This window comes from Geospiza fortis, unplaced genomic scaffold, assembly GCF_000277835.1.
Source record: "Geospiza fortis unplaced genomic scaffold, GeoFor_1.0 scaffold41, whole genome shotgun sequence".
Lineage (NCBI taxonomy): Eukaryota > Metazoa > Chordata > Aves > Passeriformes > Thraupidae > Geospiza > Geospiza fortis.
In genome coordinates, this window is record NW_005054299.1 from 6,460,182 (window position 1) to 6,477,859 (window position 17,678).

A 17,678-nucleotide genomic window follows, 5' to 3' on the forward strand; every position below is an offset into this window, starting at 1 on the left:
TGGCAGCTGCACCCTGTGGTACCCACAGCCCTGCAAACACTGTTTCTTGCTTTCTCTGTGAATGATGACACAGTGACTGCAATCCGCACTGCCTTGATGGCAGCCAAGTTCTCTCCTCCTGGTTTGATCATCATTGCTAGACACAATTGAAATGAAAATCTCATCAATTGCTCATGTGAAATTTATAAACTTACTGCAATTTCTGAGTAACTGAAATGGAAATAAAAAAGCAGATTTTTTTGTCTGCTCAATAAAATGTCTAAACTAATCAGCCACATGTATCCTCCCAACACAGTGAGCACCTTTGATTGCATGATGAAGAGTGCTACTCTCTCCAAAAATAAATAACAAATATGAGGGGGTATTTAGTCACGCAAGTGACAAAGTGAATAGGCAACATGTGGTTAAGAGAAGTCTATTTCTGAAGCTTGAGAATAAACCCTTTCCTAGCAGCTAGCTAGCTGGTAAGCCTGTATTCTTCAGCAGTACAGATTTTTCCGCTAAGGCTGGGCAGTCATTAGAGTTTGTCTACAAAACAGCTAATGAGGGTGCCTCAGTGCCTACTAGTGTCAGTCTTCCCACCCAGTATTGTGTGCTCCTTTTCATTAGCACTTCTTTTACACGCTGAGATCTCAGCTGGGTGCACTCCAGAAGTGTAATACCAGAACCTCATAGTTGGAAAATGTGGCTCTGTTTCGTCACTGGAAAAGTTGTAATGCTTTCAATGGCATTAAGCTATTGGGTTTAACATGCCTTCCATTTTAAAAGCTGCCTCCACTAGACCTAATATAATCCTTTCCAAGACTTGAGTGCAGTCCAAGCTTGTGTCAATAACCATGAGTGGCAGTTGTAGTACATCTAAGTGGTAGTAACAGCCAGTGTCTATTCATGCTCTCGGTAAAAGCACTGCAATCTATGCTTTAGCAAGTGTACTACTGTAAGGAAAAACTGGATACATTTTATTTGTAAACTGCTCTTTTAAAGCTGTCCTACTGTGTTGGAAAGGCGAGCTGTGAGGACTAAAGAAGGCTGAAATTGTATGAATCATTTCAATTCCTCAGTTTAGGCAGTTTGCTTAATGGCATATGTGGGTGGGTGAGCGGTGTGTACCTGGCAAGGTGTAAATAAAAGACTGATCCAGCTGAATTCACATGGCAGATCCCATGCAATGCAGGGGAATAAGAACTTCTCTCAGTATGTTCTATGACTATCTGAATAGATGCCCCAGTTGTTCAGAGGGATTTTTATCTGTTATTGAAACAGTCAAATGTTGAACACAGTTTATTGTAATTTCCTACTATTTACTTAAAATTTTCTATACTCCATTCAAGCTTTTTGTTTTTTTAATAAATGCTGATGACATTTCTTGCACAGCAGGAATAAATTGGTTTCTAAATAACACATAAAACATTCATTTAACATACTTATGTACAAGTATAACAGAACAACAATCCTTTTACCTCCCCTTCTCGGATGACAACGTCTTTGTGTTTCCCATTTTCAATTATTTTCAAACACATATCTCCTTGAATCTGGTAAAAAAGCTGAAGAAATAAGAATATAGCATTAAGACAGCTAGTCCAAAACATTCTGTACTTTATATTCTCTATACAAAGAATACATGTATAAATACATTCAATTTGATGTTGCAAGTATTTGTAGATTTTTTTCTAACAAAAACTGGCTTCTAAAATCTGCTGATTTTAAAAAAGTTACAGAATATGTATTATTTCTATTATCTTGCTAAGAATTAACAATCTATCCAAGAGGTCTGTAACTGTATATAGAGCTATCCTCTGGACCTGGTGGAATTCCACTGTCCTGGTTTTACCCTTGGAATTATTTTTTGGAGGGCTCAACATTACAGTTCAGGCATCCATTAATTACACAATATAGAAAGCTTAATTTCAGATGTAGCAGAGTTTTTAATCAATCACATTATATGCCAATTCTCCAAATAAGCTCCAAATATGCACACATTAGTTTTTTGTGTACTTTTTCATTTTTTTAATGGTGTTTTCTCATTTGGGAAGAATTGCCCATTTGGAAGATGTTCTGCTTTACTTTTGTGGATACCCTCAAATCCAGCAACAGCTGCTGCTCTTCCCACTGTGTATATGCAAAAGGGTTACATTCTAAGTGTGTATAAGGACAGACCCACTGAACGCAAAATTCTGTCTTTGATGACCTTTTCATGGCTGTTTTCAGACCAAAACCAGCTCTGCTTTGTGGCGGCTCTGAGATGCTCAGCTCCTCATGTTTCATGACAGAACTGGGTTATCATCTGTAAGCAGATCTGTATCTTTGACCTGAAATAATGGGCACATTCCCCCTCATCTTTATGTAGTGCAGAGCAATAATATTTCCAGAAGTCACTTTTGCCATGCTTTCCATGTTCTCTTTACCACATCTAGAAACCAGAATGTAAGTGCAGCTGAAGTAGTCTGAAACATGATTCAAAGTTAGAACTATAATTAAAAAAATCCCTTATTTATAGCAAGTCACTACAATTTCATCAAAATGAAAAATAAATAGGGGAAAGAAGAAACCACTGGAGAATGAAAACCTCCTGAAATGAACTCTTTCCAACATTAGAAAAGCTTAATCAATTTTTTAACCAGTATTATTTCTGAAAGAGTTTTGAAATATTAATTCATGCCCCCTGGGACTGAAGAAACACCTCTGTGAACGTGAGAAATAATAAGTATGCTGTCAAGGGAACAAAACAATAGGGAGAACTGAAGATACACTGGAGAAAAGCTCATGCTGAGAGCTTTTACACGAGTGAAAAGTTCACCTTGTGCCAGGGACATCACTACAGATAAATTATAACTCCTGTCTAGAAGGCCACAGTGCCAGGCTACTGATCCTCACTGCAGCCTATTCCCATTGCTGCTTTGCTCTGGCTTTCCTTGGAATTTCCAAAGGGCAGCACCCAATGCTACAGCAGCCCCCCTTCCACTGGGCAGGGCCAGCTGTTCCCTGTGTGACAGAGTGATCTCAGTGGGGAAATGGCCTCTCCTTCAGTTCATAGAAGATTCATCTAAGACTGTATGATCTAGATGGATTGTCCCACCAGCTGTGGGTCTTATGCACTGATAATGCTGAAACCTAAAGTATCATTTTGGAAATCTTGAGTTTTGGAGTGTTATTTCCCCCGTAGCTACTGGGGCAGCTATTACTGAACGCATGCACAGGACATGTAGAGGAGGAAAAGGACAACAGAGGTAGAGATTATCCTGGTTCTGACATGAATCATGCAGCTGAGAAACCTTACTGGAAATGAAAAACTTGAGAGTGGATGTCAGCTATCCAGTTCAGAGGCAAAGCATCACAGCCACAAGGAAAGACTATGAACAGTCAGTTATGAATTAAAAGAACTGTTTTGCAGTGGGAGAGGAGGAATGACGTGGGCTACACATTGTCAATGAATGTGTTTTTCTGACTGAATTTAAATAGTACCTTTCACTGAAAATTATGGTCTATTCTTCAAAACTTTTTTTCTTTTAAATTGCCTGAGTGCTTCAGTCATCCATAAATCATCTGATGTAACTGTGATTAAGACAAGTGGCAGCAATTAGTGAATATACTGCATTGCTTATAATATAACCTGAACTTTTTATCAAGGAAACTGTCAGCTATTTAATATCTCGGTGAGTTACAGTGCATGCCCATTTCAGAGGCCAGATTGGCAACACAGTACTGTCTTTTTCTTGGAAACTTCTTTTTTCTCCATACTGACTGACTTTTGCCTTTTGGGCAAATATAATCTTTTTCTAAGTCTCTCTTGGAAAAAAAAAATCAAAAAGTTAGAAGATTCAGATGTATATGTATGCATATACACAAATATACACACTTATTCTCCTATAGGATAGTAAAACAATAGAATTTATACCACTTGAAAATATAAGCTTTCCCAGCTGCACTGTTCTTACTGGAATGATCTAGTATCCATTCTCCCCAGCAGTACTAAAAACTGAGGAAATGTGCAATATTTCTGCTCTATCAACATGTTATTAATGACAAGGCCTCTTGTTACATGCAATGAATATATCTCTTCTTGTAGAAAAGCCTAGATTTGTATATTGCTACTGCATAATAGCTCACAATTGGGCATGAATTTTGTCTCTTTCTGGGTGAAAAATGTGTCTCAAGGAAGAAACAAAGGTTGTTCACCATTCTTTTTATCCTTTGTTACTAAATGTGCTTATTTATTTATTATTGTATCTTCTTCCTTTCTTCTTCTTCTTTTCCAGACTTCAGCATTTTGCTTAGTTTTCTGTTTACTATGTGGTATCTTCTCATTATGATTACACTAAAAACACCACCTTTGTGAATGCTCATCTAACCTCCAGAAGTTATGAAGCACCTAGGAGTGCTTCTTTGCCCCAAGCATAACATTATTTCATAACATTACTCAAAATGATCATTAAAACTGCAGATATACCTATGAAACTCAAATGAAAACACCTTAAGACTGAGAGGGTTTTTTAAAACTAACTTAATTTCCCTTAAATTTTCTTTGCTGTAGGAGAAATACATCCTCTTTCCTTAGTCTGCTTCACCCTTTTTGATCATGCTTCAAACCTGATAGTATTATGCCTGCAGGGGAAGGTAGAGTGGCCAGTGCTGAACCACTCTCAAGTCTGTACAGGGATATTCCATTCAATTATGAATACTCATAGAATAAATTATGTTGGCATTTCTGGAGGCAAGGAGATGCACAGAGGTAGGAATTCATTGTTGCCACCAGTGGAAGCATTGCTGAAGCTGCTTGTCTTGACTAAAATTTCAACAGGGTAGTAGAACCAGTGGGTAACACCTTAAAAGAAGCACTAACATCCTCACTATATCAGCATGGTGAGAATTGCTCCTTCATCCAGGTATGTGTATCCTAGCAGAGTAAACAAAGAAGCATCTAGTACTGGAAGAAGACGGGATTTGTAATTGGTTTGTATTGACTAACTAAAAAACCCACAAGTCTATTTTATTTCATGTACAGCAGTGTATGTAATTTAATTTGGATCCACCTTTGATATCGAACTCTGTCTAGACACAGAAACTCGGAGCTCCATGAGGGCTTTGATAACTGACAGCTTACTTACAGACCTCTAAAGTAGCAGGATACTTTCAGTTCTGCCTGCATCTAAAAATAGAATTTGGGATTGCTCAGCCACTTCTGGGATTAGGCTCTGGCTTGGTATATCCTGGCTGGTATTGCTTGTTATATGGCTAAGCATTAAATTAATTTGCAGAGCAAATCAAATTCTGATGTGGGAGTAGAGCCTGGGTGTTCTCCAGACTTCAGTGGTGACTGATCTATTTGAGTACAGAAAAACAATTTTCTCCCTTTCTCATCACAAGGGTTTTTCAGCCATCAGAAGTCTACAAGACCAACAGATGAGGAAGGTAGAGAAAACTATGTTGAGGGCTTTTGGTGTGGTTTGTTTTTTTTACTTTCCTCTGCTCATTTACATGTCATCTGAAAGACCTGAATACTAGCCAAAACTCATACCAACAATCTTATGCAGTAAAACTATTTCTGAAGACACAATCTCCTTCTGATGGAAAAGGATCATCATTCTTATTACATTTTAATAGGAGCTTTGTTTCTTATTAAAATATTCCAAGAGTCTTTACCAGATAAACGTGGGGTTATTTAAATATAAAGAAGCAAAAATGTTTCTCTTGCTTTGTTGTGATTCAGGTTCTCAGATTTATTTGGGATATAAGCACCACAAAACAACCTATGGGCATGCTCACCTAGCCCCACTTCCCCCTTGTTTTCAGACATTCACTGTCCTTATAAAACGCCAAGGGCAAATTGATCTGAGAGGGGAGAGTTTCTCAAAAGCATGCTGACTGGAGAGCAGCACACACTAGAAGGGGTCAGGCTGCATTTAGGCAGATAATCTGTGAGAAACTGGAGTCAAGTCCTACTTGTGGTGTCTGTGGAAGAGGGAGAGAAAGAGAAATCAAAACTCAGGTCAAGAAAACTCAGATAAGATGTGGCAGATGTGACCTCTAACCTGTATCATGTTTCAAAGCATGAAGTTGTATCTCAGTCTAACCACGTGAATGTGCTAGAAGAAGCTGAAGAGATTCACCAAGATGATCAAAGGAGGGGGAACTCCTTCTCTGAGCGTTCTCTTTAGGACTGCAGTATGAGGGCTTTGGTCTGTGGGGCTGTGCCAATAATTAGGTGGCTCTATCCATAGGAAACAACCTATGATGCTGAGAGCAGAAACTTAGGGTAAAATACAGCACAGTGAGAAGTGGGACTTCTAAATTCAAGTGGGGTTTGTGCCAATGCAAATGTGTTGCAGGTGGTGGATGAAAGGCTGATTTGAATTTCTCTGCATGGAACTGTGCTGTTTTACATAGACTCAACATCAGAATGTAAATTGTTAAGAAACCAAAGTCAGCTAAATCAGTCAGTTGAGATTCACTATGTGTAAATGGTGGACTGAGGAAGGTAAAGAGATAGTAGCCTAACTACTTTTGTAATCCTAGATTTAGCTGTTAGCATATCTCACTTTTCCCCAAAGCAGCCCACACAATGCAGTAAATAAATTCTGAATTCTTGTACTAGAGCTAGGATTTGTTATGATCGTGGGGTTTCTCTGTCATTAACTTTCTCCAAAATATATGGTCCCCTTGAGTTTTCACTTATTTCTTTGGAAGAAGGTTTGTTTCTTTTTTCCTACCCTCAGGCTTTACAAGTAAGTAAAAACTCAGTAAATACACCATGAAGCCCGTAGGCTATGTTAACACTGAAACTCATCTTGTCACAAATTCTATGGTATGATGAAAAATCCAAGACAAAGATATGTTGAGGAGTGTTGCCTAGTACCTGCTACCCCATAGCTGTGAGGGGTTGAGCACAAGAGGACATAGCCTCCAGCTGTGCCAAGGGAGGCTTGAGTTGGACAGCAGAAAGAATTTCTTCATGGAAAGGGCTGTCAGGCATTGAAATGGCTGCCCAGGTGGTAGAGTCATCATTCCTGGAGGTGTTCAGAAAAAACTGGACATGACACTCACTGCCATGGTCTAGATGACAAGGTGGTTTCAGTCAAATGTTGGACTCAATGATCTTGGCAGTGTTTTCCAACCTTAGTGATTCTGCAATTCTGTGATCACATCAGGACTGCCACAGAAATTTTCAGCGGCCTCATCAAGTTCACTGCACAAGAATGGTCACTAGTCCATGGAAACCAAAACTCTCTCGAAAAATGAGGCACATCAGAATAATGATTCTTTTGAAACCCTTCAAACTCATTATGTAGCACAAACACCTCCTAGAAAGTTCTGTCGGTGTTGGATATATAGGTCCATCCTCACAGCCCTTTTTTGCCATGTTCCAACAGAAGATGCATTTCCCATAGCATTTCATTTTGAATTAGTCTGATTTAGAGGCAGAGAATGTCTGAGTAGATGTTTGCTGACTCTACCTCTATTCTGATGGAGAAGGGAGCAAAAGAGAACTTCAAAAATAAGAATTAATATGACTTCCTGGTAAATTCCAGTTGAAGACTGTGAATGGTTTAACTCTAAGTTACAGATTCATATTTCTCTTTAAAAAACATGTCCCATGTAACACAGTCTCAGGTATGAGACTCTTTTTGTGCAGAATGGTGGCAAAGAAGTACTGCACAGAAGTTTAAGAAGGCTGTGAAGAGCTATAGAGAAAACTAAGAAGGAACAAAATATAAGGGTTATTTAGAAAATGCCTGCTTGTTGAGAGGAGGAAAGAAATTGTGCTAGACTAGCTGTCATTTTAGCCTAAATGGGTTCAGGAGACAATTCTAAAAGGCTTTGAAGAGACTTCAAATCAAGCCTCTGGGTTTTTTTCTTCCTAATTAGCCGGTCAGACCTAATCTTCCTGATACACCTGCACGTTAATGGCACCAGCAGAGAGCAGCTCGGGAGCAGGAGGATGCTCCTCAGCCCTTATCTCTGCGTGCCAACCCCTTGCTGCTGTGAACTGCAGGCTTTCAAGCACAAGTTCTGCCACAGGACACTCCATAAACTGTGTGATAACAGGCATGAGATAGTGAGTGGACAGATATAAACAATCCTAAATTTAACTTTCTCTCCAAACCAACCCTTCTTTGCTATGGGAATACTAACAGCAGAACAGCATCAGCTAAATTTGCCTGAAGAATTTGTGGGTTTTCACATTCGTGATTTGGCCTGCTGACAGTATGTCTATATAGTCTGCCTTCAAATTATCACCCAGAACTATAAATTACCCTTTTTCTGACAAAATAATGAGCTGAATGTGGCTTTGAATGCTTTTTTTTTTAATCCCAAGTCTAATTTAGGAATATGCCCTTTTGCTAGGATACTCTCTACCTCACAATTCTTCTCTAATGAGAAACATGGTTCTAAGTTAGTTCACAGGAAGATGTAAATGTGTCTGATAAAAAGCTGGTAAAATGCAATGAATAACTATAATGTACTTTTATAAAACTGAATAAAATTGGCCCATATGTTAAACTGGTACATAACTGATAATGCTTCTGATGTGTGTATTGCCAAGTTTCTGATGTTATAGGGTTGTTATGTTTCCATTTTTGGTTTCTGAGTAATTGTGGGAAGCTTACTATGTAAATGAGCATGTACTGATACCTAAAAAACCTTGTTTCCACTTGAGTTAGCAACAATATCAATATGCAACAGTAAATTAAAAGTTATGCCTTCATAGATATGGCTAACTTTATATTGTTGAGAAGTCATATAAAGAATTTATAAATGGGTAGGCCATGTTATTTACAAATACAGGAATATCTTGCAACATGAAAAACAAACAAACAAAAAAGTTAAATTAAATCAGCCTAACTTTGGTTTTAAGGAATCCCAAGCAGCATGATTGCCTGGTCCCAGGTGCTGCCAGAGCCCTCCCTGCACTGCCCATGAGAAGGGACACAGTGGACTGTGTTGGTAACCTGGCACATCATGGATGTGCCTGTGCCCACAGCCACAGGTGGGCTGGGAGGTGGCAGTGACAATCCAGCACAGGTGGGAGTCACCCAGGGAAAACTCAGCACCTGCTCTTCCAGAACTGTGTGTCTGTAAGGACTACACACACCTGCACAGCACAGTTAGAACAGGAAATCAGGGAAGACTTTTGTGAAATGCTGGAGTGGGTTTGGGGAGAAGTGATTCAATGATAAATAAATGAATTTTTCTTTCTCTTCAAAAGGATTTATAGAAACTTTACCCACTTCTGCCTTAAACTATGTAGATGCTTAGGCTTGACTTTCCAAAGATATTTAAAATTAGGTTGCCAAATGCCATTGGAATGACATGAAGCTAAATTATTCTGCTGGGAAGCAAGGAAAATTGTCTCTATCCTGATACCCTTACTTCCAGGCCTCTAGTAATCAATTTCTCTTAGGATTCTTTCAGAGCCAGTGGTGGAGAAGTCCCCAGGCAGAGCAAGCAATTAAAAAAAAAATGCAGCAAATAAAGAAGGAGTAAATTGTTACAATTTTATTAGGTTTCTACTCTTTCTTCCTCCATGCTGCATTTGGTGCAATGGCTACTCACAACTCAAAGTTGGAATGACTTTGAGCCACCAGTGGAATGGCTTTGAGCACAGGGGAATGATGTTAAAAATATTTAAAGACTCTATTCTTTCCAAACTCAAATGAAAGCTGAAAAGCTGATGATTCTCACAAAGTCCACAAAAAAGATAATTTCTAGTGAATTAAAATATTTTTGATTTTTGAATACCAAAGTTACTTTTGAAATACAGACCAATTTTCTGCAATCAAATATTGTTTAAAAATATCATTACCTTCCTAAAGTTCTGTTCCAAAATGCTGAAATGAGACACTTGGATATGTCAAAACACTTTCTCTAGTTTCCTGTTGGAAATTAATTACAGCAAAACAGATCTGATCTCACATGCTTGTTTCAAACAAAATGCACAGATGATGTATGGTTCTGGTGAACGATTCTGTTTAAACCTATGAGTAGATCTAATAAATACATCACTGAGACTGGCATTGCTAATCTACAGCTTCAAAAGTTTAATCATTATAGATAAATTAAATCTGAATAATATAAACAGCCTATAGGTTACCTCTTCTCCTTCTTCAATATGATAATCCTTCCTTTCATTTGGCCCTCCAACAAACATCACATTTAACTGATAGCGATGCCTAGAAGAGAAAGTGACATTTTGAAGCTACTTCTGTTCACGATGTTCTTTATTTCATTTATTATGTTTAATTCTTTTTGGACAGTGAGTCAATGAAACAATGCTGAGTGGAAAGCAACAGCCAGTACAAGAACTCATAGACCTTGGATGCACCTCTCTGCTCTGGCACTGTCCTGTTGGGTGACCTGAGGCCAACTACCTCCCTCCTGGTGTTTCAATGCCTCCAGCTATGAAAAGGGGACAACAATAGCTGCCAGCTGTGAAAAGAGCTTTGAATTGAAAAGATAAAGAATGTTACCTAAGAGACAGGAACTAGAAAAGAGCCTTTTCAACCTGAGCTGATTATGTAAAGGTAAAACTCTTAAAAGTTAACAAAGGTAAAAACATACTTTTCCCCCCACATTGGTAGAATTACCAGCGATACTGATGGTAAGAATTGTCAGCTAATTTCTGTTCTGCTTATACTGGTTTTGCTAAGCTGGAATAACATTACAATGGTTTCATTGTGGTTGTGGCTATTTCAGAAAAGGAGATTCCAGGTCACTTCTTAACTCTGTCCCTCTTAAGAGCCCCAGTGAGCGTTCCTCTCAGCTATCACAAGGAATGGCTATCACCCCAATTACCTATCAGTCCATTCACACTAATATAAAGGTAAGGTAGTAGGTTTTCCTTTGCTGAACAAACCCCTCAAAATCAGGCCTGTTAGCTGTGAATCAAAATTTGTTGGTCTGCTGTTTGACAAGTGAACAGAGGTGTATTAACGTCTGCTTTGCAATGAGGAGGTTCTGGGCAGTAACATGGAACCAGCAGGGCCATGATCCCCTGAAACATAAGGAACAACGTGTCCCTGTGTCAGCACCTTGTAAGTCTTAATTGAGAGAGGCTTTCTGAGTGGTGGCACACACATATTCACTTCTTCTGTGAAGAGTATTTAAATGATAATAACCAACACAGTTGGGACTAGTAAAGCAGTTAACAAGTAACAGTGACAAATTAGTTGGTCAAATAAAACTAAAGAATTAGAATTGAATGTTCTCTCCATAGGAAGCTGTATATTTTACAGCACTGGGCTTCATATCTGTATCATAAAATCAGGAACTGAAATCCAAATTGTTTGTACCACACAGATTTAATATTCCTTTTCAACAGCACACTGCAATGTTTCTGCATTAACAAACACTTCTACTAAAGAAGGGCAGGATGACTCAAACAGCAGCAATACAGATAATAATTAATGAAAAAAATGAGAATTAACCCTGAAGAATAAAATAAGAGAAAGGCAATCGGTGAGTATGTTGTAATCTGCTGTTAAGATGGGTTAGTTTTTTTATAAACATTCAGTTTCGTTATTAGTTCACTAAGTAAAAGTGAAAATACTGATAATTACTGCTTGACTTCTTAATTTGGCAGATCTACAATTAATTATCCCATAGATTTACCAGGGCTTAATGTAATACACAGGCTATGGGTTAATCATTCAATCATTAACAAATGTATACTGACACCATTAAAAGATTCCAGCTATGAAATATGAGCAGGAACTCCAAGAGGTAAGTCTGACCACCTTGCTAAATGAAGTTATCTGGTTAATATCGTTACTTTAAATATTGTTATATTTAACAATATTGTCAAATATTGTTAGTTATATTTAACAATTATTTATTGCTATGAAATATCATAACAAAGAAAAGTGTCAGTTAAGACTGCCAAAATGCAGTTAAGAGTATTGTAAAGGTTTCAGGGAGGTGAAAATTACTTGACTGTACTATTGTTAGAATGAGGACCTAATTAATGGAGTATAAAGTTTTCCATACTCTTGCATTTCTCTTCTCATCCCCTTAAAGAAAATGATACCAGCAGGTAACCCTTTAAAAACACAGTAAGACTACAAAGAATCAGATGGTCCATGACCATACTTTGTAGTCCTTTTGATAAGCATCATAATCTGAACTCAGAAGAGTTTTAGAAGCACCTGTGAAAATCAGCTGTGTCAAGGGGGTAGATTTTGCACTAATTGCTCATCATTCAGGTTAAAAAGCATTTAAACTTACAAGATAGTGTCATTAAAATACAATGTCAGAGATGCAATTTAATTAGATGCATCATTTTCTTTACTTTGGTAAAACTCTGATTAGGCAGTAACTGAGGAATTGAGGTTTTGTGTTGCAATCCCAAATAGGTATTTAAAAATTGCGATCCTCTTAAATGTATGGAACACAATGTCATAAAGCCTGAACACTGTAATAACTTTAGATACCAAAAGCCCTACTGATTTGCTGTGGGACCTAGTTTTAACTGTTAAGTCCCCTTTGAAACAAAGCAAGTTACTTAAATTTTGAGGTGGTTGCCTTCCATGAGGCAGTAGGACGCTGAGAAGATTGCCTTATACATCTCTACTCAGCACATGAAGGATCAAGCCTTTGAAAAAATGTTGAAAATCTATTAGTTGCTTCTTGAAAAATCATCTAAAACCTTTTGGAAAATCCTGAAAGCATTTAAGTAGCACCAAATGCAGGTGGTGGTAGGCTCAGAACCCACGCAGTAGATGGTTTTACTCTCCCTCTACGCAGGCTAAAGCCATGTTGGACAAATGGATTTTGTTTAAAACTATGCAATTTTTATCACAAAAAATGTTTCTTGTTTCACTGTAACTTCTTAAAATGTTTATGGGCAAAGGTCTATGATAGATGCCACATTCCAGATTTACAGAACTACTAGTAAGCAATGCAGAACAGTGTAGTAAGCACAAAGAAAATTCATTGTGCTGATAAGGAAAGAAACACGTGAATATTCCATATACATAAAATACTAAAATTTTCCCATTATCATTGGTAAGCTTCAGAAATGAATATACTTCATAAAATGCTTCCTAAAATCCATTTTGAAAATGAAAGAAATGGGAACACTTGTAGTGATTCAAGTTTCAGAATTTTTCAGTTCTACACACAGCTGTAGTTTCAACACAGACATGGCAGTAATTATGTACTCTTTACCTTTGTCTTGTAACCATTGCTTTGAAAAGTAACCCTTGCCCCAGTGAATGGAAATTAATATCACTGATACATTACTGCCCATTCAGCTTTTCATTAGAGATAGCACTTAAGGGAAGGGCAAGAACCATATTTTTTTTAATGACTAAAATTGTAAAAAAAGTTTTTTTAATTAAAGTTATAGAAAGAAAATGCTTTTTCATTTCTTTATAAAAGCTGGGTCTATGTCACTCCTTAGACAGAATACTTTCTAATGAAAGCTTTCTGCATACAGCATTTTAGACAAAGTATTTTCTCCTCAGCTTCACTGACAAAGAAATCCTTGTTAATACTTTGAGACACATTGGATAATTTACATTGGAATTTGTTCACAAGCTTTGGCACAGAGCATATGCATGGGGTACACACAACTGCATAATGCCCACACTTTTTTTCCTTATACTGGCTGTTGCACTCAGAATACTGTAAATAAATGGCCGTAAACCGCCCCTTCAAGCTCCCGGCCCTCCTGCCTTGACAGACCTGGAAATGCCCTGGAAATCTGATCCTTTGGTACTGCTGCCCTTCCTTTTTCTTTGCTTTGCCTTCTGATTTTGATTGCTCCTGCAGCTTTGGCTCCTCTGTGATGTTGGAATGATTCTCAGCTGCTTTAGCTACTTCAGGTTGTAATTTGGTTTTGGATGTGATGCCATCTCCTCCGATTTCTAGGATTTTGTTGTCACAGAGCCTGACACAAATTCTCTTAACTCAGTCTCCCTGCCTACAAGTAACTTTGAGTTGAGACAAGAATCTTGTATTCAAGTCAATCTTTGCAGATTCTGCTGAGTTATTCCAAATCAGATTTCACTCACTTTCTGTTCTTTGGAACAGCACTCTGGCTGCAGCCTGAGAGGAATTATGGTTCCTTATTAATCTTTACCATGTATGCATTGTTGCAGGTTCCTCATATAGCTAGGAATATTTGTATATATAATAACTTGGTAAAAAAAATCTTCATTTACTTACATAAGCTTATTGCAAACAGGTGGCACAAAGGCAGTTTTGTTTTCTTCTATCCATTTTCTTACATTCACAAGAAGCTCCATAGTCCACCAGCTATGAAACTTTTGCCCGAGATATCAGAATTTGCAGAGTGCTTTCTCCATGAGCAGACTGCCTGTGATTCCAACCCCAGTGCTCAGGGGATTGGCTGCTAGGAGAGGTGTCTTCAGGCTTCAGTGTCAAAAGGGACAGGTCCATCAGCCAAAGGTTACTTCATAGGGAGCACTAATGCTCCAGCAGCTTGGCTAATAATTGACTGGTGTTTTTAAAATATATATTTTTACTGGAGACTGGGTTTTGTCTACAGGGGGTTTCTTCATTCTCTTTATTGCATCAACTGAAGGGTGAACGTTACCTCTACAAAAATGACCTTGTTACACAGTCAGAAAAAATGGGTAAGGCTGGGGCATTCACTCCTTTCAAATCTAATACAGAAACCTCCCTTCAACATTCTAAGGCTGAATGTTAGTGGTATGTGTATTTATTTGAAAATACTGGGATCTTCTTTTGCCAAGGAGCCAAAATATGGATGTCTCCTGCATTGTAAGACCAAGAGTAGCTGTCCATAAATGCTCATCTTAATTTGATCTGCTCTGCCAATGTTACAGCAGGGCTTGTGGAGAGCTGACCCTGATTGTGATGCCCTTTGGGAAAGTGCATCAAATTGTCAGGCAAAAAAGAAACTGAGAAGAATCAGACTTTCCAGATCTTTATTAGTCTATATTCCATCACAAGTTGCTGTTCCAGATATACACAGTTGCTATAGAACTGCTCGCTCTGTTCCCTGCCACTCCCAATTTTTTAAATAAATAAATCTATAAACAGACTCCATACATAAGAGATGAGTGGGTAAACAAAAAAATCCCAAGACATTACAATATCTTAGCACTTTGCTCTTGACATATCTCACTCTTCCACTGCTATCTACACTGTACTTAGTGGATGAATGTGTATGGGTATAAGGTGATAAAACGATCTGGTTAAAAGTGAGTGGTACATTCTCCACGGCTTGCACTACGAGCAGTGCAGCTACAGGCCCAAAAATTCAGCATGATGAGCAGTACAAAACTGGGAGTTCTTTAACTCGTACTGTTGTAATTTTCCACCAGAAGAAAGCAACGGAGTGTGACTTTGAGCTGCTACTGTGCTTTTATCAAGTATTTCTAAGAGTGACTGTTTTACCTTTGTCTCTATCACTTTGCAGTTTAGCTTAAATTCATTATGTAATTTATGGAACAGGAAAAAAATCCATTAATTTTGAGAAAAAAGATCCCCATGTGGATTACAGTTCCACTCTATTGATACAATCACAATGGGACTAGCCGTAATTTCCTCTGAAATAAGCCCAAAGTAGTTATTATTTCATTCTACTGCAAAACACCACCACCACATCACTTATGTAGCACATGAAATTTCTAGCAATTTCTGGCTGCAGTGAGACACCACCACACAGTAAACACATAAGGCCTGGTTTTGAACTTACAGACAGGTACATTTTGGCACTTTTTGTTCTGCAGGCTGCTGGCAGTTCTGTTCTTAGCTGTGAAGGAAAAAGAGCTTTTATTTAAAATGCACTTTCACTTAAGGGATTATGACCCAGACCGGAAGGACTGGAGAAGTGCAGACACTAGTTAATGACCGTGGTTTTGTAAAGCTCTGCCCCATCATTAGTATCTTGTATTGCAGAGCAGGACTCCATTTGTTGGGCATGAAAGCCAAGAGAATCTCCAGAGTCACAGCAGCAAAAAACACAGATCCTGGAATTGATTGAGCCAATCCTTGTTCATCATGGTATTAAAGTACCAGTTTTAACTGCAAGGCTCTTGTCCACAACTACTGCTCTAATCCATAGTCTCCACTTTATCCCACCATGCAGAATACAAGGTACTATTACCTGCAGAGAAAACTTCTTCAGTTGCAGGCTCATAAATCCATTTTGTGGCTGGTATGAGGTATCAAAACCTGACAGTTAAACCTACTCAGGAAGGAAACAAAGTACACTTAAAAAATTCACCATTTCTATGAGGCTGAGGCTATTAGGGTAGCAGGGTAGCATTTTCTGAAGCCTTCTGAAAACCAGTAGGTTCTGAAAAATGAAGCTAATTGCCACTTCATGCATATAATAGTGGGACTAGGAAATGCAGATAACTGCATGGTATGAAAGGTTATAAAACTCTATTTCTGTGGAGGGTGTTGGAGAGGCACAATACAAAGAACAGCGTTGCTGCCTTTGTGACACCCAAGTAAATAAGTTCATCTCATACACCTCAGGAATTGATTGGGGCCTGGATTTTACTTGCTAGTCTGCTTCATGATGGCTCTTCACATCCATCAAAGCCTGTTCCAGCACCTGGGGTTTCTGTTCTCCCTTCTGGCCCTGATCCTTCCTTTTATGCAAAAGTAAGGACTTGATGTGTAACCTTTTGCTGCCAGAGGAGTGCAGGAGTACTGAAGCACAAAACTGCTACATGAAAATAATTCATTTATTGCATTGAGGGTACAGGAAAAAAGGGTTACTGGAAAAAGTTGCATTTTGGACAACACTTACTCTTTTTTTCTACCTTCCTCAATCACCAAACACATTAAAGGCTTAAATTTACAAGCTTGCATCCAGCAAGTCAGATATGTTAACAAAAAAATACAAGTTAAATACTGACACTGGGCTATATACTTTTTAAACTACATTCTCCATACTACTTTTTTTTCCCCGCAGCAATCTTTGTGTGATATAGTCTCTTTTGTTCCTATAATGATGTTAAGGGTAATGAAGGCTGCTGCCGTTTTCTGGTATGCCATAGGTATACCTAAATGATGAAAAATTTTTCTCAAGAAATGAACTGCCCGATCTCTTCTCCATGCCAGACACCTTCACCAAGGATCACGTAATTCGCATGCTGCTTCACCTGTCAATGGCATATATGACAGAAATGTATTTTAGATAATGCCCACAGTAATGCCAAAAGGAGAAAAACTTTCTTGGCAAGTGAGAAGACCTGCTCTCCATTCAAAAAGTGTTGGCTCAGTGACGATGGGGATCATAGGGGAAGAGAAGCAGTGGAGTCACACTTGGGTTTAATTATCTGCTTATGACGATTATGTTTACCATCTTTTTGCTATGTAAGGTAGGACAGATCTGACTGCAGAATAAATCCACGTTGGAGGTATACTTTAACAATGCATGTGCAGAGTTGAACAAACACTTGTTATGAGAGTGCCAGGCACCTCTCGTGTCGCACACAGCGGTGATGCTACAGATATCAACATTTAGTTCCCTGCCAGTAACTGCTCATTTTTCCCTGCGGCCTGGTCCTGAGCACGACCGAGGGTGCATCATCACCCCACGGCTGCCCGTGAGCGTGAGCCTGAATTTCGCTGCCCCAGCGGCCCAAGCCTTTACCGAAGGCCGTCGGGGAGCTCGACCCCGCACGACTCGGGGCCTGGCCCCGTCTGTCTCGTCCCTGGAGGACGGAACTGCGGAC

At 38.7% G+C, this 17,678-nt stretch overlaps 1 protein-coding gene across 1 annotated transcript in view; it reads right to left on the reverse strand.

Annotated features, from left to right (window-relative positions):
- The window catches only part of HAAO (3-hydroxyanthranilate 3,4-dioxygenase), a 32,881-nt gene extending 18,615 nt beyond the window's left edge, over positions 1-14,266 (reverse strand). Inside the window, exons 1-3 of the mRNA XM_005416187.1 lie at positions 14,164-14,266; positions 10,091-10,169; positions 1,461-1,544 (exon numbers count right to left, since the gene is read on the reverse strand). Of these exons, the coding sequence (XP_005416244.1) occupies positions 1,461-1,544; positions 10,091-10,169; positions 14,164-14,243 (243 nt within the window). The 5' untranslated portion in view covers positions 14,244-14,266. The remainder of the gene's footprint in view (positions 1-1,460; positions 1,545-10,090; positions 10,170-14,163) is intronic.
- Between the last annotated feature and the right edge of the window lie 3,412 nt (positions 14,267-17,678).